The sequence below is a fragment of the Phyllostomus hastatus genome, unplaced genomic scaffold (assembly GCF_019186645.2).
Source record: "Phyllostomus hastatus isolate PE091 unplaced genomic scaffold, TTU_PhHast_1.1 phas_scaffold_555, whole genome shotgun sequence".
Lineage (NCBI taxonomy): Eukaryota > Metazoa > Chordata > Mammalia > Chiroptera > Phyllostomidae > Phyllostomus > Phyllostomus hastatus.
This window is the reverse complement of record NW_025334036.1, coordinates 10,194,951-10,220,735: the sequence shown is the minus strand read 5'-3', so window position 1 is coordinate 10,220,735 and position 25,785 is coordinate 10,194,951. Positions and strand designations below refer to the sequence as shown.

Sequence of the window (25,785 nt, the reverse complement as noted above, 5' to 3'; positions counted from 1 at the left end):
ACCCAAGAGTATGGAACACGTGTCTGCACAAAAACACGTACACGAGTGTGCGCAGCAGCGGTATCCGTGAATAGCCCGAGAGTGCGAACTCCCCCACGCGTCTTGCAAATGGGGGTGTATCCAGGCAATGGGATCTTATTCGGCGATAAGAAATGCTAATCCAGGCTGCAGATGGGTGACTCTTGAGAATATTACGCAGAGACAGAAGCCAGGCAAAAAAGGTCACATGTTATTACATGAACCCACTTAGATGAAATGTCCAGAATGGGGAGACCAGAGAGCGAGCATAAGCAGATGGGTGGTTGCCTTGAGCTGGGGGGCTGGGGGGGGAGGGGTGCCGAGTGACCTCCAATGAGTGCAGAGTTTCTTTTGGGGGTGGCCAGAGTGTTCTGAAGCCTGATCGTGGCGACGGTTTGCACAACTTGGTGAATATACCAAAAATGGCTCCTCACACTTTATGGTACGTGAATTATATCTCAGTTAATGGAAGGCTAGGTAAGGCAAATAGGAGAAATACATTGCTTCTAGTGGAAGGCATGGAGCTGATGCTATTACTGTTGATTCCAGTGGAAGGCACGGGGCTGATCCTATTACAATTGATTCTAGCGGGAGGCGTAGAGCTACTAAATGTCTCCCGTCTTCGTCGGGCTCAGCCTGAGCCTCCTGGGCAAGGAGTCTCCTGGTGCAGCAGCCTGACGATGGCACGTGTCTGTGGTTGATGAGGAAGAGTGTCAAGGTTAAGCTTTCAGGTCATCAGTTTCATGTTGCTGGTTCAGTAAATTGGTCACTGTCATTCTGAAATAGCGTTTTATTTTGATTTGCCTTTCTGGGATGGCCCATGATGTGGACCATCTTTTCATGCTTATTTTGGTATGTCTTGTTTGAAAAAATGTCTTTTCACATCCTTTGCTGTTGCGCGTGGGTCACCGGCTAGCAGTGACCACGGCACACTGTGGATGGCTCGACAATACGCGAGAAAAAACACACATGCACAGAGACAAACCAGTTTCTGTGGGGAAGTAGGGACAGAATGGCCACCCCCCCTAGTGGGGAGCGCGCTGATCCACCGTCCATACCTGCTTTTATTAGGCTCATTTTGCATAATAATTCAGGTAAAGTACAGTACTCATTAGGGAAGTAAGGAATATATAAAACAAAGAACTCTGCCGGTCTATTGAGTTGGGGGGTCAAAGAGCTGTAAGGCTGAGGAACAAACTAGCTTCCTCCTAAGACCCTCCTCATTCAACTGAGAGCGTTCTTAAACAAAGAAGGTTTCACAGTAATTTACATGTTCTTTCTTAGGCCTGATCACCCCGGGAAATCCGCACTTCCCAGTACCGAGCTGTACTTCCCCGTCATTGTTTCAGGCTTAGGTGGAGCGCAGGAACTAAGGCCACCGAGAGATAAGGAGATTTTCTTCCGGACGCTGAGAACTCAGACTTTGTCAAAGCCGAGGAGTGAGGGTCCATCACCCCCCTTTTGCTGCAGCCCCCCCAAGTCCTTCTTTTGGGCGGCCTCCCAAAGTGATCGTGCCTGGCTTGGGTTGTTCCCCCGTGGGGGAATCTTACCCGTCTTTGGCTAACCGACCAAGCTTTTTGGGGTTCAGTCATGAATAAAGCAGCAGAAGCAGCATTACTGCCAGGGAGATAAGCTTTTGTCTCCTTGCCGGCTCACGGTTCCAAGGGCGTTCCCTTAGCCTTAGCCTAGGCGGGGGTCTCAGCTTCTAATACCAGTCAGGGCGGTTCCCAACACTTTGCCCAAGGACTTTTTTAAAAATTGATTTTAGAGGAAGGGATAGAGACACACACACACAGAAATATTGATATGAGAGAGATACATCAATCATTTGCCTCCTGTGTGTGCCCCGACCGGGGATCAAACCCGCAATCTTTTGGTGCATGGGATGACGCTCCAGCCAGTCGAGCCGCCCAACCAGGGCCTTTGGCCCCTTTTTAAATTCTCCTATTTTCTTTGTATTGCTGAGTTGTAAGCATTCTTTATGTATTCTTAAGTCCCTCATCAGATAAATAATTTGCAAATAGTTTCTGTCAGCGTGGGGTTGTCTTTTCACTAGCTCGCGGTATACACTAAAGTGTCAGAGTTTTTAACTAACACCAAGTCCAGCTTCTCAGTCTTCCCTTGTCACTTGCACTTTGGATGCCTAACCTAAGAAATCATGGCCTAACCCAAGGCCACAGAGGTTTGCTCCTGCTTTCTTCTACGAGTTTATTTCAGCTCATGTATTTAGGTCTGCAGATCCACTTTGAGTTCATTTTTACGGGTAGCACGAGGTGTAGGGGGTGTAAATTCACTTTCTTGCATGTGGGCATCTAGTTGGTCCAGCCCCACTTACTGAAAAAAAAAAAGAGAGAGAGAGAGAGAGATTCCTCCCCCTATTGGAGGGCCTTGGCCTCTGTAGGCATCTGGGTGCAGCATCAAGGTAGCCTGGAGACAGCAGGGAGGTTTCAGGACAGGTGTTAGTGTTTGCAAAGGGTGTCGTTCCCTGAGACTGTCTTTGCAGGGAGTCAGCCCAGAGTCCAGGCTGAACCTGGGTCAGGTGAGGGAGACCAGAGCAGGAGTGAGGAGACACAGCATGGTCCCCGACACTGTTAAGGGTACCTGATGGCTCTGGCTGCCCAGCCCCGTCTGTGCCCCCAGCGCGTCTGAAGAGAGTGTCCCTTAAGACCCTCAAAGATGTACCTTCCAAGCCCCCATTGTGGTTCCTCTTCTGTCTCCAGCTTCCCAAATGTCCCGTTAACAAAAGCATTTGGAGACTCAGCAGCTAAAGCCGCCACTTCATTGTGGAATCGTTCTATGCTTCTTGGCAGAGTCTTCGCTTGACAAATACTTTTTGTTAGACTTATTAAAATTTGGACTTGCTTGAAATAACTGTAGTGATAGATAATATTTGTTCAGGGTTTACTATGTGAAAAGCGCTTTCCTTGCACAATTCACTTAATCCTCAACCCCACGAGGTAGGTATTAGTGTCTTCTTACACATGAGAGATGATGTCATTGCCACGGTCATCCAGGTGGTGAGCGGCAGGGCGGGATTCCGACCCAAACCTGAGTTCAGAGCCTGCCCCGTTCCCCGCCCCCAGAATCTGCTGGCCTAAGGAGAAATCCCGCCCCCCTCCCCAGTGTACCTCCCAGAGAAGGGCCAAGGGAGGCAAGTCTATTCTGGAGACAGCAGCTCCCGAGTCAGCTCTGCTTAGAGAAGCACAGCCCTGGTCCTCCCGGAGTAGGTCAGGCAACACCCCTGACCTGCTCCAAATAACTCCAGGCTTGAGCCCAATGCCCAGAGAAAGGGGGTCTCTCGTGCATACCACCGGCCGTTGTGTTGGCGCTACGTGTGTCTCTGACGTCTGTGTCTTTGAGTAGGAGGATGGAAGGGCACTAGAAGCTCCGTTCTGGGGGCTCCGTTGGCCCTCAGCTCTCGAGCAGCCCCGGGGGCCTTGTGCACGGACCATCCTGCTTACACCTGGGGAGGGACCTAGCTTCCTTGGTCAGATCAGCCAAAAGTTTCTGGCCGTGAGAAGTCTTCTATTTCTTTCAAACTCTCACCCAAGGATATGTTTTTATTGATTTGAGAGAGAGGGAGAGAGAGAAACCTCAATGTGAGAGAGAAACATTGATCAGTTGCCTCCCATATGCGCCGTGACTGGGGATTGAACCCATAACCATCTCGTGTACAGGACGATGCTCCAACCAATGGAGCCACCTGGCCAGGGAGAGAAGTCTTTTTGCAGCCACTCAACCAAGGTCAGCGCTGAGCAGTGTGGGTCCCCTAGAGCCCTTCAAGTTCTCGCTGGCTGTGCGGAGACCCCAGGCGGAGTGAGTGCTGCTGAAGGAGTCTCTCCTCACCTGAAGTCACTGCCAGGAGTCAGAGCCTCGCCCTCATGACAGCGGCGCTGTCCCAGGGCCGGAGCTATCGAAAGAATGCCAGATATTTGGGCTCAAGTCCACTTGGTAGATGTTCCAGACGGGATCCAGACGTGAAATCTGGACGAGAGTCCAGGAGAAGAGTCAGTTCATCTCAGGAGCAGCTAATCCTCCCCGTCAACGTGGTGCTTTGCTTTGGGACACTTGCCCCGGTGCCTTCTTTCTGCATCCACCAGTCCATCCGGTTCATGATGGCCCACATACCACCGAAGGGCCTGTTCTTGGCTGTCCCCACAGTCTGCTCAGCACAGGACAGGGGTCAACAGCAGTTAGCATTCTTGGGTTACTGTGTTTTTGAATGTAAGATCGTATACTGAGAGGGTTGGAATTAATATTTATTTCATGATGCAGAGCTGAGGTACAGAGATCGATGGGACAATGGAATAGAGTGTGCTAGTTCTGTCCCCCTAAGAGCCAGTTATCTCTGTAGGGCAGTAATGAACTTGTCATGAGATGACGTCCCAGCAGACTCTCACTTCTCTATGCCATTGTCCCAGGAGTGGGAGTGGAGGCCCGTCTCAGAGGAAGTCCATAGCGTACTTGGCATTGAGGTGACTAGTTAAGGGAGGTTATCCAGGTACCACTAAGAAACAATTTTAGCCCTGGCTGGTGTGGCTCAGTGGATTGAGTGGCAGCCTGCAATCCAAACGGGCACCGGTTCGATTCCCAGTCAGAGCACGTGCCTGGCTTGTGGCCCAGGTCCCCAGTAGGGGGTGTGTGAGAGGCAACCGCACATTGATGTTTCTCTCCCTCTCTTCCTCCCTCCCTTCTCCTCTGTCTAAAGATAAATAAATAAAATCTTTCTTTAAAAAAGAAATGGCTAAAAAATGTTTGTGCAATTTCATACTTTTTCAGAAGATAGTCTTGAAGGACAGATCCCTTTTAGAGGGGTTCTCTCTACCTGTTCCCTAGGTGTTGTCGGGTGGCTGACATCAGACCAAGAGCAAGAATGATTTAGGGGAAAACTTGGGTCTGCTCTCTTCCCTTGCCGGCGGGCGCTGGTGCGGGGTGTCCTCAGAGCACGTGTATTGTGGGCAGGGACGAAGCAGGAAGGCTCGGTTGACCTTGGACTTGAAGCTGTCACAATGAACCTTGACATTGAGTTTCTGAACAATAATGGCATCCTGTCAATGTCCTTCAAGTGGAGAGCAAAATCCACCAACGGCATTTACATCCTGTTTTTATTCTTATTGACCCAACACAAATCTATTTTTTTGGAAATACGCATTTGCGGAAAACAAAGACCACTCACTCCCAACACCACTGTGTACTCTTCTGCACGAAGTCCACCTCCATTCCATTTGCAGATGCCAATAAAAAAAACAACTCCAGCACTTACAGTAAAGGTCATACAGTTAAATGTAGCTACAGGGAGAGGGGTGGGGGCCTTGCCAAAACAGAACAAAGTGTTTTCCTTTTAAAGTTCGTATATATATATATACACATATATATGTGTATATTTTAGCACTCAGGATTATATATGTGTAGCTCACATGTATGCATGGACACATGTACATGCATATCTCTCAGCGATTCTATTCTTTCGTGTGTGTATGTGCACATAAAAGAGTTTATGTATTTTATTTTTAGAGAGAGGAAGGGAGGGAGAAAGAGAGAGCAAGAAGCATCAATGTGTGATTGCCTCCTGAGTGCCCCCTAGTGGGGGCCTGGCCCGAAACCCAGGCTTGTGCCATGACTGGGAATCGAGCCAGCGACCTTTTGGTTTGTAAGCCTGTGCTCAATCCACTGAGCCACACCAGCCAGGGCTTGTGTATATATGCTTTACGACAGTGTCCAATGTAACACTGACTGCCGTCCTTCATGCCAGGGCTTTCTCAATCCAGTGCACACATGCAGCTGACAGACCCCACCACCGCCCCCCGCCCCCCTTGCATTGCCTGGGCTACTCTGTCCGAAGTCCCATTGTCTGCAAACGGTGGTGGTTGGAGCCTCACTCGTGTATTCCCTGAGTCAGTCCGTTGAGACCTGGCACGTTCTACAAAACGTTGTTGGTTATCACCTTCTGCGGAATGCTTGGCTGATCCCCAAGGGCTGAAGGATCATGTTCCCAGGATCTTTTGCTCTGGCTTGGCTATGCAGAGAGGATTTTTTTTTTCCTGGGCAATGTCCTTGATAATATTCTGAGATTCCTGTGTTTAGTGTTTTTGGACTTGCCCGAGGTTACGGACCCCTTTGGAAATTAGATGGAAGCTATAAACCTTGGATGCAAGAAAAATCGTGCAAAAATTTGCACGAGCATGGCAAATTTTTCACAGCTTCAAGGGTTAAAGACGTCTGTGTTGGAGCCTTGTCGGTGCGTGTTTTCACAGAAAACTCCCTGGACAGTAGTTGGCAGACTTCTCGGGCAGGCCCTGGAATGCGTCACGCACAGACCTGGCTGTGTGTCCGACTCCCGTGCCTGCCTTCCTCTCCCGAAGGCAGAGACCTCCCTCCCTTGGCGGCGGTCAGAGGAGCCCGCAGCCTGACCGCCTGCTTCAGCGCATTCTCCTTGCTGGTTACCGCCTGAACCCGGGGGAGTGGTGGGACCCTCTTGGTATCAGTAAATGAAGGCGATAAAATAGCATCTGTGCAGAGGGTGGCAGTTGTGTGGATGCATGTGTGGACACTGTATGCATGCACACTAGTGTGTGTATGCCATGTGCACACATCTGTGCACATGCATGGGTGTCTCGGGCTGCAGAACTTCTGCAAACAGGGCCAGGTGGAGGTACAGGCAGGCTCTCCCCAGGGCATACCCACCTCCTGATGCCTGCACACCTTTCAGCTCCTCTGGACAAGCCAGATGTCCCCTAAAGTGGCTCTTACACCTGCTGACGCTCTCTTTGACAGCATCTAATGGTCTTTCATCCGAATGGCCTCGCCAGGCCTTATCAGCATGCGGGGTGTGAACTGTTTTCTAGTGATTTTGTTCCGCAGCGTTCTGATTACCCGTGAAGGGAAGTGTCCTTTAAACCTCAGTTTTGGCATGGGAATTGGAAACAATGTTGTCATATCTGTGGTTTGTCTTCAAGTTTGTTTCTGATGCCTCTTGTCGTTTAGCCACTACATGTCCCAGCCTCTCCTGTTATGATTTCTGCTGTCTAGTCTTGTTTAAAAAAAAGGGGGTTTTTATACAATTCTAAAATTATAATGACATGCCCCTATGTTTTCTTCTGGGTGATGCAAAGTTTTGTTTTCACACTTGTTTATTTAGTCTAGTGAGAGTCTTTCTGTGTGCGTGTGGTTTGAGATAGGGAATTTAATTCACTTGTTTCTATGAGGATCCCCCCTTGTCCTAGGGCCATTTATTGACTAGTCTGTCATTTTCCGTTTCACAGATATTTTTAAAAGGGACAGGAAATGTGAATTTTATGTCATTTTTATTTTTTAAAAAGTTTTACGATTTTATTTATTTTTAGAGAGAGGGGAAGGAAGGAAGAATGAGAGGGAAAGAAATATTGATTAGTTGCCGTTCACATGTGTCCTGACCAGGGACCAAACCTGCAACCCAGGCATGTGCTCTGACCTGGAATCGAACCAGTGACCTTTCGGTCTGCAGGGTGAAGCCCAACCCAGTGAGCCACACCCATGAGGGCATCCCCGATTTTTTATTGCTGTTGACCGGTTAACCTTTTTATTCCCATATGGAGTGGTCCAAGCAGAGCATACAGAACATCTCTGCCATCTGCATTCTTGCGACGACGACCAGCTTGCTGCCTCTGGGCCGAGACCCGAGCTCATATCCCAGCCCCATCATTCACGGTTCAGCCTTGAGGCAGTTGCTGGCTTTGTAGCGTCTTTGTTTCCTCACCGGGACCACGGGGATAATGATGGCACTTCACGCACCAGGTGGTGATAAGGGAAGGTGAGAAAATGCATGGAGATCTTTAGCACACCTGGCAAGTGGTACTTGTGAGTGTTCACCCTCATCATTTACGCCTCCTTCCCTGCCCCAGTCACCTTCTGTGGTGTTTTCTGATTAAGCAGCAGAGGGTGGTGTTTTTTGGCAGCGCTGGGGACCATCGTCAACACCAGGGAGATGCGGAAATCCGTGAAACTGCTCAACAGACGAAACATGTTTATTCTCTGCCTTTGAGGTTTGACCGATAGACACTGACATCCCCACGAGTTCTGTAGTCGGGGACAGGGTAGCTGCTATGCTCTGAAAGTGTGCGTCCCCTCAGATTCCCGTGTGGACATCTGATCCCCAACGTGATGAGGGGTGGGGCGCTTGGGAGGTGACGAGGTCCGGAGGGTGGAGCCCCCAGGAATGGGATTAGTGCCCCGCTGCAGGGGGCGCCAGAGAGTCCGCTCGCCTTCTCCGCCCTGTGAGGACACAACAAGAACACTGAGACCCAGAAGAGCGGCCTCACGCAGCCGTGCTGGCACCCTCATATCCGGTGTCCAGCCCCCAAAACTGGAAGCAGTGAATTTCTGTCACTGATAAGCCACCCGGTCTGGGATATGCTGATGCGGCAGCTGGCAGGCACCGAAAGACGGTCCCTAGGTGATGAAGGAGCTGCATCCACCAGCACAGAACAGTGAGATGACCTCGCCCCAGAGGCACACCACCCACTTCCCATCATGTCCCAGCCACAGCTCCCAGAGGCTGGGCGTCTTCCCCCTTGACTGGTCTGCCTGTTCCTCTCTGAGGGCTTGGTGCCCGCCTGACGTCACGGGGCTTCTCTCGATGGCATTTCTGTCTGAGAGGCCAGCTTTTGTTGTGTCCGTGTTTAAATGAAATGGAGTGTCCGTACTCTCCCATCCTGTCAGCAGAGGTGGAGCCCTGCCCAGGAGGGGGGGGGGGACTAAGGAGGGGGGCGGGGCTGACGTTACCTCAGGAATGCTGAGTTGACAGCCAGCTTCCCTTGTGGGGACAGCTTCTTTCGTGCAGGGGACTGTTGTGTCCTGCCAGGCGACTCTTTGTGGACTTTGGCTCAGGAGCTGGTCGGTGCCCAGAGCTGCCCTGGGGCCTGGCCTGACCTCCGCCGACCCCTCTGCACAGCCCGAGAGCCAGGCCCGCCCCCTCCCCCCAGGAATGACTAGAACCAAGTACAGATCAAAAGGACCCTCAGTCCTGCTATTGACCATCACCCTGGGTCTCCCTTAGATCCCCCATTTCATCCCCAAGAGAATGGCTTTGTTCGGCTAAGCATTTAGCAAGAAACGTGGTTTCTTAATTATTCTGAGGAAGCGTTTCTCTTGCTTTGCTAAGTTGGCACATATTTCTGCACATGGCCTTGTATTTTATTCTTCCTGTAGAAACAGGGCTATTAGCATGAGAGGGGGTGAGGCTGCGAGTCAAGGGCATCGCAGGCAACTTGGACAGACATTCCACTGCAGGCGTCCTTGGGATACAGTGCAGGTGCATTACAGAGGCTGCTCCCAGGGTGCAAGGAATACAGGTGATGCAGGCGGAGCCTGGTGCTACGGATAAAAGCAGGCCCTGAGTCATTAACATCACTCTGACTGGTCGATACCGCTTGGAATAATTAACTGATTCATACCACTAGGACTTCATCTGTGTGTGGCCCTGAATATTCGTAAGACAAACTCCTTATTTCTATGCCCTTGTCCCTTCACCGTTTGTTGAGAAGACTCTCGTTTTATACAAATACCACACTGCTCTGATTCCTCCAGCTTTGTGCGAGCTTCAAAAGCGAGCGTGGGAGCCCTTCGGTGCTCAGACTGGGGAGCTCCTTCCTTCCAATTTTGGAAGTGACCCACGGTGCAGGGCATGGTGTCTGGGGACCACGGACCTCAGAGAGAGTGTGCGGAGGAGAGCGGACCTCCGTGCGTCAAATAGTTACGATTACCACGGAGTTAGGAAACAGAAGCAGCATAGGGATGAAAGCGAACTTCCCTGTTATAACTGATAAGGATATAGCAGGATATGCCTGTTAACGGGACACGGGTGTTTAGGATATGGTTACATTTCACCACTCTCGGATTCTGCATGTGGGAATTTGCCCGCTTGCTAAAATTCATCTCTAACTCCAAAGTCAGGTGCACAGACTAGCAGCCCAAGAGGCACATTCCCAGGTGAGGTTGAACACGATAACGCTGTACCTGCTTTCAGCTTTTGTGTTCTGTCGGGTGCCATGTTTTTCACATTTTTGTGGGATTTTTTTTTATGATGTTGCTGTTTAGATGGCCTCCAAGGATGATGCTAAAGTGTTCTCTTGTATTCCAGAGCACAAAAAGGTGCACTGTGACTTGTGGGGGTAAAAAAATGTGTGCGAGGTAAGCTTCCTTCTAGCAGTTGTTGTGTTGGCTGTGTGCTTCGGCGCTCAGCAACTTGTATCAAATAAGGTGTTTCCGCACGGAAACACATGTGAGCAAAGGCCCTGTGTTGGTCCGTCAAGAGCTGATGGAACCCTGACAGGTAGGAACCTGACCCTGTATTTTCTTCGGGAGCAAAGGTCCTGTACTTGTGACCTCAGCATTCACGGCGACGCTTGAAAATCTGACTGCCGTGAAGGAGACCTGACCGCCGTTGTTTCTCATTCACCCCACCCTAGACTCGAAGACATTCGCTCTGAAATGTGGTTCACAAATTTAAACCCCACCTCCACCCACGTCGTGACACTTATAAGAGCAGAAGGCCTTGCAAAGGAGTCTGGACATGGGACGCCACCCAAACATCTCTACCCCTGGGGTTGCCAGGGGGTCGCTTTCTTGAACTTGTCCCAGGGTCTCCCGGTGATAACCGTGATGGCGTCGGTACCCTGAGCAGCTGGTGGAAGAACCTTGAGCCCAAGAAGGTCCAAGACACGGTCAGCAAGGCCGACCGCCGCAGATGGTTTACCCGTGACTGTTTGAGGGATAAACCAGAGTTTATACTGTTGTGTGTTGTTTACTCCTTAAATCGACAATGCCGCGGTCAAGTCTGAGTGTAAGAGTCACGTGCTCACACCGTGCGGTTTTTCGACTGAAAAAGAAAATAATTAAACCTCCTTCCCCAGTCTCCTCACCAAAATCACGCCCCTGCCGAGGAGCAGAAGAGAAAGGGGAAGGGAGAGTGACCTGGGCTGACTGGGCTCTGGGGACCGGGCCCGCTGTGCTGGAGGAATTCAGGGTCTTCTCCAGGCATCAGAACACCTCCTTCCAGCCCTCATTTCTGCACTCAGCACCTCAGATTTCAAAAAGGTGTTCTGCTTCCCGCATCCGTGCCCGCAGTGTAGCGGGGTGGAGTCAGGATGCAAGCACGCACTCAGTGGCGTTGACCGTGAACTTCCTTCATACTGGGATCAAAATCTGGAGCTTTCTTTCTCTCTCTTTCCTTCTTTCTTTCTTTCTTTCTTTCTTTCTTTCTTTCTTTCTTTCTTTTTCTTTCTTTCTTTCTTTCTCTCTCTCTCTTTTTTCCCTCCCTTCCCTCCCTTCCCCTTCCCTTCCCTTCCCTTCCCTTCCCTTCCCTTCCCTTCCCTTCCCTTCCCTTCCCTTCCCTTCCCTTCCCTTCCCTTCCCTTCCCTTCCCTTCCCTTCCCTTCCCTTCTCCCCTCTTTCTTTTTCTTTTGTCCCTCCTCTGCCCCTTGCTTTATGTTTCCTGGGATACACAAAATATAACCAATGACTTTAATTTTCATAGCAAGGACATACATACTCATTATATTAGGTTTAAGTTAAACAAAAGACAGAAGGAAAAGGAGAACATTAAAGAGATCTATCATGACTTCTCCGTGTCTCAGAGGTAACCGCTGTTAATATTGCCGCGCCTACCGCTGGGGTCTTTGTATCTTCTGGATTAAGAACGTTTGGACTTAACCACCCAGAACCTGCACTCTCTCCCACCCGCATCTCTGTATAAACATACATTCAGGGTTAGGGAGATCTTCTAAGTCCTCAAAGATGACTCAGTGTTGTTGGTTATCATTGCTTCGGGAGGGAGGCCAGGGGTTTGCCTGGAGGAGCAGGAACAGTGGAGAAGGAGAGCCCTGCATTCACATCCGAGTCTGGGCCTGGTTCCACCTTCCTGTCTGTAAAATGGGGCTGTGATCCTTGCCAGCAAAGGAGGGTCAAGCGCAGAGGCCACGCTTGCCCGTGGACAGGACCCTAACATACACTGTCCTGCTATCCCAGGAGCTCTGCGGGCGTGTGCCACTGATGTTTTCAAAACTTCAGAAATAAGTTCTACTACGATTTCTTCTTTGAAATCAACGAGTGTGGAGAATTCCACTCACCGAGGGAGGGCCCTGTGGTTCCACCCCCCTCGTGAGCACTGCTGTTCAGAGAACTCAAGTTTGCAGTTTTCACTTTTTCCTAAAAGAAATCAAGGTAGAGCACCTGGCAGGTGTGGCTCAGTGGATTGAGCGTGGGCTGTGAACCAAAGGGTCGTCGGTTCAGTTCCCAGTCAGGGCACATGCCTGGGTTGTGGGTCAGGTCCCTAGTGGGGGCACATGAGAGGCAACCACACATTGATGTTTCTCTCTTTCTTTCTCCCTCCCTTCCCCTCTGTCTAAGAATACATAAAATCTTTAAAAACAAAATAAGTCAATGTAGAGAAAACAGGCTTTTCCTCTTTCCTGGACGAGCCCTGGGATGGGGGTCGCGTGGGTGTGTGCGGGGTGGTGCCTTTGCGGCCAGAGGCGATGGGGTCTCCCCCGACCTCCCGTTCGCCCTCCCGTGCAGACAGCCGCTCCTCTCCAGGACACCAGGAATAGCGGCGGCCTTTGTTTCCCGTGGTTTCACGGCCACCCATTCCCCGCAGCCCTCTCTTTCAGAGCAACCTGGGATTCTCTCCAGACTTCGTTGTGGGAGTCGGAAGCATTTCCACGTCCTCGCCCATAAACGCCCCTGGCTTCCGTGTGCTCCCGCTCCCGCGTCTGGGTGCTCTCTCTCTTTTCCCTCCCGCCTCTGCCTGGCCCGGCTCTAGGACAGGGCCCTCCCCGGCCGGAGTAAATCGCTACAAGAGCACCGGACCTTCATGCACTGTCGTGTGAGGGAGAGCGTGTTCTGTAAACACACTGATCCTTTGTTTCTAGCTCTCAGAAAGTCATCTGTGGAAAAATTAAAGCGCAATTATTGGAAGGCCCGGCGCTGAGCTGTTTCCCCGGCATCGCGTGTTACCTAATCAGGGTGGGAGCTCAGAACGGCCCGCTCCGGCCCCGAGTGCGGCGGAGGCCGGGGACACGGGCCTGGGTGGCGTTTCAAGTCTGCTGGGTCAGCAGACGCTCTCGGGACAGCAGGCCCGCCGGCCTCAGCCGTCTCCTCTGCCCCCGCACCAGACGACTTCTGGGCGTGCTCATCAGCTTGTCTGTGATTGATGTCTTGGCTCAGGAGCCCTGGCCCGGGCTGCAGAGGGTGCTGCTGGGTGTGTGTGTGTGCGAGCGTGTGTGTGTGTGTGTGTGTGTGTGTGTGTGTGTGCGCGCGTGCACCCTCGCCCTCGCATACCAGCGGGGCCATGTAGGAGCATTCCACCGACTGACTGCTGGACGTTCTGCAACAGCCCACAAAGCAGTTTTTAAACAAAACCAGAACGGTGACCTTGAAGGCACCGAGGAGCCCGGTCGCGTCCTTTCTGGTCTGTCGTGTCTCTGCTCCCCATCGTCTGCTTGGCCGGGTTCGGGTGTCCGCGTGCAAAACAGCGTCTGGAGGCCAAAAATAACATACTCTCCCCCTTTCTTTAGCAGAGTTCTTCACCCTTGGCCGAGAGTGTTGCTGGTTTCTAAATGAAAATAGGCACGGTGCGGTGCCCGGCTGGGTGTGCCCCGTGCCAGCGGGGGGGCCCCCTAGTCGCTTCTTCACGGTGCAGAGCAGGGGTGCGGGGTCTGGGGGTGCGCTTGTGAGCCCCGTCTGCCCCTCTCCAAGGGGTCACGTGGGTGGCGGGCCTTGTGTGTGGCCGCGGTCCACCCCTGTTTGAACTTGCTGTCAACAAAGAGGGCGTTGGTTTATTTAGCTCTCTGGGAGCAGGGAGAGAGGTTTGTTTTAATTAATGCATTCTCCGGTCCCGTCCTCCTTTGCCAGTTCTTTCCCTCCTCAAGCTCTGCGCCCGCGAGGTCACCTTCAGGTCCTAAGACACCTTGTGCACGTTAATGAAAGTGGCGCTCGGGCCGGGGTGGCCCGTGGTCAGAGCCCCCATCTGCTGCACGCGCCCTGCGACCTCACGGCGGGAGCAGCACGGAGCCTCCCCAGGTGTGTGAGCCCCTGTGCCACCACTAGCTCAGTCCCTCCACAGGCTGTACCGAGGACTCAGACGCCAGCACACGGAGGGAGTACGGGTGTTTCCAGGCCTCACAACCCCCCGCCCTGGCTGGGCCCGGGGCCTGGGGGCTCCTGCTTCAGCGGAAAGGAGCCCTGCGGGTGCCTGGGCGGCCGCCCTGTGTGCAGAGACAACGGAAGCCGGGAGGAAGCGTGGAGCGCTGCCACGGGCAGCGTCAGCCCCGCAGTGTCAGCGGCAGACATGGCCGGTGCACGGCTGGCGGCCCGGCACTCCTCGGACGTGTCCCGCGGGCCCAAGGCCCCCGTGTCGTTGACACACGTCCCTCTGCCAGACGAGCCCGTCTCCCCTGGAAAACTCCCGAGTGTCCTGCAGAGGCGAGCAGCCTCCCAGCCTCTGCGCTCAGCCCCGGCTCACTCCGCGCCCCGCGGCTGCATTCCTCCTGCCCAAGCCTGGTTCACTGTCCCCGGCTCGGCCAAATGTGTGCTGAGGTGGGTGAGTCTGGCCGGGCCGTGGGCTCATCCTCAGTAAAGACTTCCAGGCCCTCCCTCGGCAGCCTTCTCTCCCGCCCTCTGGGTCCCGGTTTTGTACCGTCTCTTCCCGAAACTCTGTTCCGAACTGTTCACACAGCCTTTCCCTGGCCTGCTCTCCGCCAGGCTCACCCCCCGCCCCTGCACCCCAACAGCACTGACCGTTACAGGGCCAGGACCGGGGTGAGGGGAAGGGGGTGCCCAGGGGGCAGAATTGAAGGAAGGAGGCACACCTTCCCTCTGGGGGACACGCAAGATCTTGAGAGGGAGACTCTCCTCAGACTGTGCACACTGGCCTTGCTGACCTCGCCTGGTCCCAGCCCCGGACCTGAAGTCGGCGTCCCAGCCCTGGGTGCCCGTCCAGGTGACTTGGAGACAAAGTCACCTTTCCTCCCTGAACCTCAGTTCCCCTCTGTCACCGCCACCCCGGGTAGTGAGGACTAGATTAGATGATGTGTGTAACCTGCTCGGCCTGTCGCTTCACATGTCACAGCCCGATACATGTGTGTTGGGGACATTGTTACTATGATGCTGATAAAAAAAGCACCACGCACCAGCCAGTCCCCCTGTGAGCCCTGGAAGGGCAGGGCCAGCCCTGGACGCGTCGTCCTCCCCGTGTGCCCCTCCCGTGACCGTGCGTGATGTGTGACCGCGTGCACCTTCCCGGCGAGGTCGGGGCCCCGTGTTCTGAAGAGGACGTGTTTTGTGTCTCTGCTGCAGGAATTGCCTACTTAGGAGGCGTGTGCAGTGCCAAGAGGAAGTGCGTGCTTGCCGAGGACAACGGGCTCAACCTGGCCTTCACCATCGCCCACGAGCTGGGCCACAAGTAAGTGGCGGGGCTCCGTGCTGTCCTGCCTGTCTCACCGCCTTTCTGAGTGCGGGCCTTTGCACTGGAACTCTCCAGACTCTACTCCGGTGCGGTGGTGGGCCTCTGCATCTTCCAGGCGTGGGCCTGGGCCAGCGGGCCTGGCTCCCAGTCCTTCAGGGGACCCGAGAGGCACCGGGCAGGCAGGCTCCGAGAGCTGAAACTCGAACTTGGTGCCCAGGTCTGCTCTGAAAGCGGACAGGGGAACGGCAAGAGGTTTTCTCTCAGAGAGTCTTCCGGTCACTTTCCTTTCCTGGCTCAGTGTGAGCCTCACCTCACTCCCAGCCTCTTGTTCACCATTCACATAATGGGATTTATCTGTCTTCCTCCTGCCAACTTCCTCCTGTCGACTTCCTCCTGTTGACTTTTTGTCCAGCCAGTTCCAATGTCCACATTTCTGAAGGTAGCATGTCAGTGTCTAAGCCTTAAAATGCTAACAGCGACCGCCTCCCTGTGCGTGGCCATTCTTCCCTTCAGGAGGAAATAACCCAGACCCTTGGCGCCCAGAGCGGGAGGCTCTGATGCGGCCTCCTGGTTTTTGAGATGAGAAAACACAAGGTCAGAGGGGTCGAGCGCCTGGCCCAAGGCTGAGGTCACCTGCAGGAAGTCTCAGGTGGCGGAGAGTCAGCTGACTCTGAAACTGCGGCCCAAGGGTTGGCTCTTTCTCCCGGAGCAGCTGTCTGTTTTACGTTTCTCGCAGGGAAAAATTGTGACCCAACGGCTTATGAACTTAAAAAATAAATACATCGAGGAGGCCAGAGCATGCAAAACAGTGGGAAAATTAATTTTGGTTTGAACAGAACAAAAGTAAATGTAAATCTAGTTCTTGGGGGGAAATCTAGTTCTTGGAGGCCAACAGGGCACAGAACTGAGTCTAGTTTATTGTGTGTGTGTGTGTGTGTGTGTGTGTGTGTGTGTGTATATGGTAAAGGTTTTCTATCTTACATAGTAAGATACTTGGGACCCGAAATGGAAACCCAAGCTTCTGCAAGAGTAAAACCAGTATGTAAGGACAAAGGAGTTTTCCTTCTGTGTTAGCCACATCTGTGGCTTTATTTATTTATGTTTGGGGCTTGCTTTGGTAATCGGGTCCCCTTTTCATTCTTTCACTCCTGGAGGCAGATTGGTAATGGACCTCGCTGTACCTGTTGGTTCCCATGATGTGGGTACAGGAGTGAAAATAATCTCACGCGTATTTCCGGGGACTAAGGAGGAAAAACAGGTCATTGGCCAAGAGAAAGAAGATGAGCTCTTGTCTCTCTGCACAGTTATTATATCCTCTTGACGGAACGTTTTTAAAAAGTTTTCGAGAGCACTTCGCCCCATACTCTTTTGCCTGTGCTACCAGAAAATACATTTTAAACGAATCATAATCAAATTAGTGTTCTCATCTCTGATTGGTTAAAAACAAGCCTGTCCCCGAGAGTGGTTGCCGGAAGGAAGGCACACATCCCTACGGCTTTGGCAAACCCCTTCTCGCTGTCAGATGATGCTCCCAGTGCGTCACAGTTCCCCGGAATCGATGCCCTAACGGCTGTGAGCTCGCAGCGTTGTCAGAACATTTCCCAGCATGCATCTCGTCGGGGCCCTGGGACCAGATGGGTGCATCGCATTACCCCCTGGCGGCATTCAGTGCCAGGGCGCAGGCAGGAGTGCCGCTTGCACCCGTGCGTGCGCTCCCACGTGCCGCACAGAGAGAGGCCTTTTCTCTGCCCACGTGGGGCACACAGAGGGCCATTTTCTGCCTGGTGACCTGCACCATTGTGCGGGATCAAAGCCTGGGTCGGGGCCCAGGAGGTCTGCGAGGATGAATGGTTGGATTCAGTCCGACTGGGGTTGCCTTCAGCTCCGGTCTGTTTAGAGTTTCTTCGAGGACCCTTTATAGCTTGCTATTGAACGCTAATTACCTACAAAAACACAAACACCTTATTGTTAATCAAAGCCCATAAACCCCTGCTAGCACTTGGCCCTGCCTCTCAGTGGGTGATTACAGCTTTCCTAGGGCAGTCCCTTGTCTCTAAGGGAACCGGGAGCCTGGGGCAGGGGAGCCCCCGAGGATGAAGTCACGTTCTCTCCATCCCCACGGCTCTCTGCTCCGTGGGCCCTCAGATCGGCCACCAGGGCTGTGCGGAGGCTTGAAAAGGAGACCATCCTCCACGGCCAGGGCAGCCCCTGGCCGGGCTGCTGCACAGACACGAAACTGGGGAGCTGTTCCGAGTTTTGGCATGGGGTGGAACCGTTTAGCTCCATGTTCCTTAGGTATGTATGTGTGGCCTGAGGTAGGAAAAGATGGTATGGTCAGAGGACCCGAGACGCCGGTCCATGCCCGCCAAGAAAATTTCTTGGTGCAAATTTTAGAAGATGGAGAAAAGCACCCCTTTGTGTACCCCTGGAAAGTCCCCAGGCGCCCAGCCACTGGCCCCTAACCATTTGACACTGATAAAGTGCCCCCTGTCTCTGAAGGCTGGGTGTGCGGGCCTTTGCACAGGGGCACGAGTAGGCAAGGCCCTTCTGTTACTCACCCGGTGTTTCTCGTGTGAGGACGGGGACAAGCAGTCGCCCTCAGATCCAAATGTCAGGAGGAGAACTCCCGCTCTGTGCGAGGGACACATCGCATGGATCGGACAATGCGGGCCGCAGACACGAACCACACTTTCCTTCCGCGTTGGCTGTCAGGAAACCCCGGCGAGGTCTCAGGTTCACGTTGCACAGTTGACTCAGCCGAGTCCTGGAATGCTGTTTTCCTCCCTCTCTCTACTGTCTCTTGGTGTGCATGGTTTTGTTTAGATATCGCAGTTCCAAACTCACGTACTTGGGACTGTACGCTGGCTCCAGTCCAGTTCGAGACCCCGTCGGTTCTAAATGATAAAGGAAGTGGAAAGTGCTTGCCTGGGTCGTGTCAGTGGTGCCGCTTAGGATGATGGGAGGTCGTGACATCCCTTCACTGAGCACGCACTGTGTCCGCTGCTGGGCCTGGTGCTGCTGAGTCAGACCTGTCAGGGGGGGGGGGGGCGGGTATTATATTTAGCTTTTGCTTTCTAGTTTAAAAAAGTTCCACTCTCTAACTAAAATGATGAGGAATCACTTAGATGATGATAAACCCAGGCCACAGGGCCGTTAAAATAAGGACCCAAATGACAAGAAATAGGTAACGAGGAAGAGAGCTTGTTATGTATCCCCCAGACCAAGGTATGAATACTTGAGCTTTGCCACCTGGCACGGCACAGCTGGCAGAAGAAAGCAAATGTGTCATCAGGAGGGGTTGCTAGGAAACTCGAGTCCATAGGTGAGATTGACAGCCTTCTGATGACTGACAGCCTTCTGGTGACTGATAGCCTTCTGATGACTGACAGCCTTCCGATGATTGACAGCTGTCTGACAATTACCCTTCTTTAAAGCAGGGCTGAAAACCCTGGAGCCCCAGCTTCAGGCAGCACTGAAGGGTATGCAGTTCCTGGGGGGGATCGTGGGTGGGGCCTGGGGAGGGGACCTGGGAGGAGCTGCTCTGTGCCTCTGCCTGGAGGAGGAGTGGGCTCCAGGCTGCAGCCCTCTGGCAATGGCTTTGAGGTGTCTATGGCCTTGTTTGCTGTCTTGCCCCTGAGATACTGCCAGACAGGCAGCTACACTTTACCTGGCATTTTCCTGGTGTCATGTCATGATAGCCCAACCGAAAACACAGGGGCTTCAGCCCACGCCCTGCTGTGCCTTCCTTCACCCTCGGGGACCGTGACGGAGGGGCAGCTCCCGAGCATGAGAAGATGGCTGTGGTGGCCTTCCTGCTTTCGAGGGTCAACGGACGGGTCATGGGAAGCACTGTCCCCTGAGGAGGTAGGAGCTCAGGTCCACGCCAGCCGCCCCCGAGAAAAGGCAAACACCAAATCAAGCTGTGCCCTTACCGATTGAGGGGGCGGGGTTGTAGTGACGTCAGTGAAAGGTTAAAATGACTGGGTGTAGTACATCTGTTGGCATTTTGGGACGTATTGTTTGCTGGGATTTGGACGGTTTGGTGTCAAAAACCAAGGAAGTTAGTGGTTCTACAACATCCTGGTTAGAACACCTTTGCTGAAGGGGGGAGGGGAGAGAAGTCAGTCAGGTAAGGCGTGATTAAGGCCAGAGAGTCCCTTGGTTGGCAGGAGCCCTCCTGGTGCCACCAGGGCACAGAACTGACCCCCAAGTGGACGTTGGGGGTCCAGGGACACCCCGAGTGCCAGGCGCGGGGCGCACTTCTCAATCAGGCGAGGCAGAGAGCTCCCGGGAAATGCCGCAGCGCCGGGCTTTCTAGGAGGGATGGTGAGCTGGGGAGGCCACCCACTCAGAAACAAAGCAAAACAAAAGGCATCTTTTTGTGTGCAGACACAGAGAGCCTTCCCCCCCTGGCAGAAAGCGAAGCTCGGCTTCTGGTGGATTTAGGAGGCTCAGCTGGATGAGCCTGAGCCAGGTTGGTGCCTCTCCTGAGAGTCCTTGCAAACCTCGGGCCCTGCGACCCCAGGAAACCTCCGAAAGGGCCTCCGCACTGGCCCGAGAGCCCTGCCCCGAATCTGGGCTCTCACCCCCCATACTCCGGGTGCACATCTCCCCCACCTGCCCTTCCTGGGGTTTTTCCCGACTGACCTCTGCCCTTCCTTGGGTCTTTCCATTCTGGAATTTACCTCTGCTCTGGCCGGCAGGTTCCAAGTGTGGCCTCTGAAACACTGCTCTCTCCAGGGAAGCTTTGCAGCTGCCTTGAACTTGGTGCGGGGGGCAGCTGGGCACTGCTGTGCGAGAAGGGCACCTGAGGCATTTAGTAAGTGCCAGGGGCCATGCCTCACCCTTGTTTGAGCGGATCACACTCTTTGGGGGGTGGGTGAGCTGAGAAAGGCTCTCCCGGGGATGCCGCTGCAGCCAGGTGGCAGACCCACTGACAGGTGACATCCCAGGGGCTTCCCTGTTGATTCCTGGCCTCGTGTGCCTTCTTGCTTCCCTGTCTCGACCATCATCCCGTCCCTCTGGGCCTCCCTCAGGGTGGAGCCACAAACAGGCCTGGATCTGGCCCAGCTCTCCTGGCTCTCGCTCGCCTCTCTCTCCCTCCTCTCTCTTTCTCTCGGTCACCCCGGAATTCCAGCCCTTGGCCACCTACCTAAGGCCTCACCAGCCAGCCGCACTCACGGCTGGCGAGGCAGGGGAAGAAACACGCAGCCATCCTGGAAGTCGTCACCTTGGGCAAACAGCCCAGTCACCTCTTGTCCCGCCGCTCACGGAGCGCCCAGGGACCGCGTGCACTAGTGCTCAGGAACGGAGAGCAGGGCGGGCGGGGCTTTTGACTCCCGGATGTCCTCACAGGGAGCTGGGTTTGGCGACACAGCAGCCACACGTGCGCCGCAGACATGCGGAGAGCTGTCAGTGGACTTGGTGGCAGCGGTGTGTGGCGCACAGCTGGTTTCTCAGACCTGCACACACAGGCATGGGCCCCTGGAACTGTGCCCCCCAGTTTGGAAGCGCTGTCCCGGCTGATGTTACAGGGAGGAGGGCGGAGCAGGGACTTTATCCTACAGGGACAGAGGGCGTGTGGATGCCGCCGCCTGCCCTGAAGTCCCAAGTGAGCCCCGCAGCCCCAGGCAGGCCCCGCAAGGATGCCGTCAAAAGCTAGCTCCTGCCACGCTGGGTGTTTCCTCCTAGAATGTGGCACGGTGCAGCTGGGAGTTCAGGGCAGGGGACGTCGGAAGGATGGCCCGATGACGTGTGCCTGGGGACTTGCTCGCCTGGGGCGCAGCACGGAGCGTGGACTGGATGGTAGCTGATGGGCAGAGGGTGGACGAGGGAGGGAGGGGGAAGGGGTTCTGGGGGAAATGGTCTCATAACTGCAGTCAACCCAGTTCGAACGGGAAAGGATCGTCTCCGTCCCGGGGCAGGAAGTGAGGAGAGCCAGCACCCAGATGCGTGGAGAGGGGACGCGTGTGTGTCTGGGGTCTGTGTGGAGCACGCGCCCGGGGAGGTGCGTGGGGAATGCAGGCCGGGTGTGTGTAGGCAGCCGCCGCTCCTGCCCGCACCCTGTGCTGGGCGCTCTGCTGGCAGGCACGGCGCACCCGTCAGACCGGCCACCTTTGTGAAGAGGGGACTCCTGGAAATGGGACTGTTTGGAAGTCCTGGGAGGAGGGCGCGTTCCAGTTGGAATTAGGGCCGTTGGGTGTGTCTGGTTTCTTGCGGACCGGACAGGGGGCACCTTGCTCCAGCAGGTGCAGCACGGGCAGGCGCTGGTGCCTCGGGTCTGGTTCTGGAGCCGGCAGGTCCCATGCTGGGTTTTCAGACAGGCTCCTCCCTGGGTCCCCAGGCCTTTCCCTCCGCTTATCCTCAGCCTGCACGGCCTTTCCCAGCCAGGCTGCAGGGCGACGACTGGACGTGCTGGAGGTGCTGGGGGTGCTGCGGTGTCACGCCGGGGTCCCTGGAGCGATTCCTGAGTTCCGTGTCCTCGGCGTGTGGCCCCAGCTCAAAGTCCATGTGTGCACGCCCTCGGAGCACGGCCGCCCTGTCCAGATTCCAGAACCGCACAGAACCTTCAGGCCTCATTTCCTTTCATCGTCCTTTTTTTTTCAAAAACTTGCTGCTGAAAATTGCAGGCCCTTTTATGTTGCTTTACAAGCCCGGTCCTGTCGGCCCCGCCTCGGGCCCCTGCCACATCCTTCCTCCTCCTGTCTTCTCGGAGTCTGGTGGCTGCGGAGGAGGCGCCTGGGGACCTGCAAGGCCTGCCTGCGCCCAGCACAGCTCTCCCCTGCCCCCCGCCCCGATCACAGGCTTCACAACAGCTCCCCCCTTTTCCTCCCCTTCTCCCCGCACCCCACACGCAAGCAAAAGCAGAATTTCCTGCTGCCCTCCCAGACCGGTGATTTCTGGACGGGAGGTGGCATGTCCAGAGCAGCAGGAACCGTGTAACTGGTGGCCCTATTTCAGTGGCCTTTTGTGCCCTAAGCAGGAATTTCTCACTGCCCGGAAACAACAGGAATCGCAGGGAATGTCCCATGATTTCCTTTGGAGCCTTAGCCCGGACGCGGAGTCAGGGGTGAGGCGAGGACACTTCTTCTAGTGGCCTGGCAAGCCCCGAGCTGCTGTCCTGAAGAGGACCCTGACCACAGCCTCCCCGGCTCCGCCCAGGCCGGGCGACCCACCAGCAGAGGGGCAGCCATTCTGAGCTCTTCCGCAGGGAGGCAGCCGTGGTGCCACCGGCCGCCTGGGCAGCCCGGCCGAGCTGCTCGTGGGACACCAGCCGTGATCTCTGTGATGGGAAACCCAGCTGGGTCTGGGGCGTCCGCCGCCTCCAGAGCCTCCTCCCTGTAACCACAGAGGTCACGACACTGAGCTGGTGTTTCATCACTCGAGCCTGGGAGGTACCTGCGTCAAATCATCAGGTGGATTGCCTTCCTCACCTCCAGCGAAGTGGGCCGAGAGGGCGGTGGGAGAGACAGGACACAAGCTGAGTTTGGCTGAAGAACCAAACTGGGAAATCCCTTTAGAACCGCCTTCCTTTTCAGAACATTCCGTGAAGTAGCTGAGAGCCAGTTTTCTCGGGAGCCTGCCTCCCTTCCTGTGGCTTTAAGCAGCTGGGCGGAGGCTCGGACCGGAGCCCCAGGCCGTGGTGTGGGGTCCTTTACACACGTGTGAGCCAAGCTTGGGCTGGGGCCAAGCCCTTCCTGTGCGGCTCTGCTGGTCACTGGCTTTGCTTCCCTGCACGTCTGCTCACACGGTGCTGTGTTGTGGACTGCATGTGTGTGTCCCCTCCAAATTCATAGGTTTGTGATGGTATTGGAAGGTGGGTCCTCGGAAGTGATTAGCTGGCAACGGGGGAGCCCTCGTGCATGGGGCTGGTGCTCTCAGAAGAGGCAGAAGAGCTAACGCTCTGTACCCCGGCGTGAGGAGGGCACAGCGAGAAGGCAGCCGTCCTGCGACCGAGGAGAGGGCCCTCCGCAGACCCGAGCACGCTGGCCTCCTGCTCTGGGACTTCCGGTTTCTAGCCCTGCGAGAAGTCCGTTTCTCTGGCTGAGAAGCCAGCCTGTGGATGGTATTTTATAATAGCCGCCTGAGCCGGCTAAGACACGTCCCCGTTCTCTCAAGGTGTTTGGTTTCCTGCCGGAGACCCTTGTTCATCTACTGCCCACTGCTGATGGGAAATCTTATTTATTTATTCATGTATTTATTAAAAGATTTTATTTATTTATTTTTAGAAAGAGGAAGGGAGGGAGAAAGAGAGAGAGAGAAACATCAGTGCGTGGTTGCCCCTCACGCACCCTACTGGGGATGTGGCCGGAAAGCCAGGCACGTGCCCTGATTGAGAACCTACCCCTTGGTTCGCAGGCTGACGCTCAAGCCACTGAGCCACACCAGCCAGGGCTCGTGGAAAATTTTAAACCCAAAACCTGAGGGTGGCTGTACATTCTCTGAGAACCTGGGTAGGTGGCCACCAGCCTGGTCAGCGGCCCATCTGCAGGAGGAGCCCTCCTTATCCTTGTCCATTCTCAGGCACAGAGGGCGTGCTCTTGCATAACACAGAGGTGGCGGCAGGCAGGACCAGCGGAAAGGCTCGAGGGGGTTGGAGGAGCCTCGAACTCAGACGCTGTTCCTGACATCAGAACAGGCACCATTGTGGCCAGGGACCCGCGTGAGGATCTGACCCTTAGAAAAATAAAATAAAATGAAATGAAATGATAGATGAATGCAGAACAAGGGGGTTATAATTTTCTTAGCAAGTCACGGGCCACCTTACACAGACATGATCCTGTTCATTGGAACCACGCTTCTGTGACGAGGAGGAGGGGCAGGTGCCAAGTAAGCCTGGCAGGTCGCTGGTGCTCACGTACGATTACCATCAGGAACAGACAGAGGAAGAGAAAGGGGCAGGCTGGTTGGCTCTGAGCTGAGCCAGGGAGAAGCGCGGGGTTGTCCAGGTCCCTGGAGGTGCTGGTGCATGCGGCAGGGTGGGTAGCCTGTGGGAGACACGGGGCCCCATGATGCTGGGATGTGTTACTTGCGGGGCTGGACTAGGGCCCACACTGTGGCCCTGGCTTCTCAGCTTGCAGCTGGGGAGGTGGTAAAAGGGAAGGAGGAGGCAGAGTCTTGACAAGTGAAGCTGGATAATGGTATCTCCCACACTGAGGATGCGCTGGTGTGGCCCCTAGCACCCCTGCCATGGGGCAGCTTTAAGACCCACTGAGGACCTCACGAGGGCACCTCTGCCCTTGACCGAGAGGCCTGTGCAGGTCGGTTCCTGGCCAAAGAAGCCTTCCAGACCAGAGCACGAGCTCACTGGGTCCATGGCACCCGAGGGTCCTGTGGGTGGCTGCGCTGGCTCTGCGGTGGGAAGCCCCCATTTGTGGCACGTGCCCTGGGGTCCCCGAGGGGTGGTGCAGACTGTGCTCCCGTGACAGGGGCTGCTCTGAAGGACGAGGCGGCCAGCTGGCCCAGTCCACGAAGAGCTGGGCTGACTCAGTGTAACGGCCTTCTGGAAACCCCTCTGCAGCCCCCATGCCTGCCCAGCCTGCCCTGGCAGTTGTCACCTACAGCTCCCCTGTCAGAACCTGGCCGAGAAGCACGTCACAAAGGACGGGGTGGAGGAACGCCGCAGAACCACGTCTAGTGCCTCCTCGCTGCTCCGACTGTGGGCTGAGGTCCTTCACGCACGAGCATCAGGGGGCCTGATAGAAGCGAGGGGGACTCCGAGCCCCACCAGGTGGCTCCCGCAGACATCAGGCCCCGGGGCAGAGCGGCTGGGGCACGTCAAGGGGGTAGCCCTTTCAGCCGACCTCCTCTTCGTGTGGCGTGTGCAGCTGTGGGTACATGTGCAACTGTGTGCGTGCATGGATACGTATATGAGCGTGTGTGCACGTGTCTGTATGAACATGCATGTGTGTGCACGTGCATGTATAAGTATGTGCAGACAGACCACGGAGATATTGTGAGTTCCATTCTAGACCACCACGATAAAGGGAGCGGGAATCTTTTTGCTGGTGGAGGGTCTTGTCTTCAATTTGCAAAACATGCAGCTTAAGCACAATTAAATGAGGTGTGCCTATACGTGTATATATATATACCACATACATATATATATATATATAAAACAGTTGGCAAGGATGGAGGGAAAACTTCTGTTTCATTTTCAAGTTTTTTCCTTGGGGGAGTCCTTAGAATTGCTTTCTTGCCCTGATTTTGGAATTTTTTTTGAGATTGGTTTTTAGAGAGAGAGAGAGATTTGTTGTCCCACTTACCTATGGAGTCATTGGTTGATTCTTTTATGTGCCCTGACCGGGGATCGAACCTGTAACCTCAGTG

The 25,785-nt window shown here is 54.6% G+C and overlaps 1 protein-coding gene across 1 annotated transcript in view; it reads left to right on the top strand.

Annotated features, from left to right (window-relative positions):
* The window catches only part of ADAMTS17 (ADAM metallopeptidase with thrombospondin type 1 motif 17), a 190,590-nt gene that overhangs the window by 68,155 nt on the left and 96,650 nt on the right, over nt 1-25,785 (top strand). Inside the window, exon 8 of the mRNA XM_045825122.1 lies at nt 15,348-15,453. Within this exon, the coding sequence (XP_045681078.1) occupies nt 15,348-15,453 (106 nt within the window). The remainder of the gene's footprint in view (nt 1-15,347; nt 15,454-25,785) is intronic.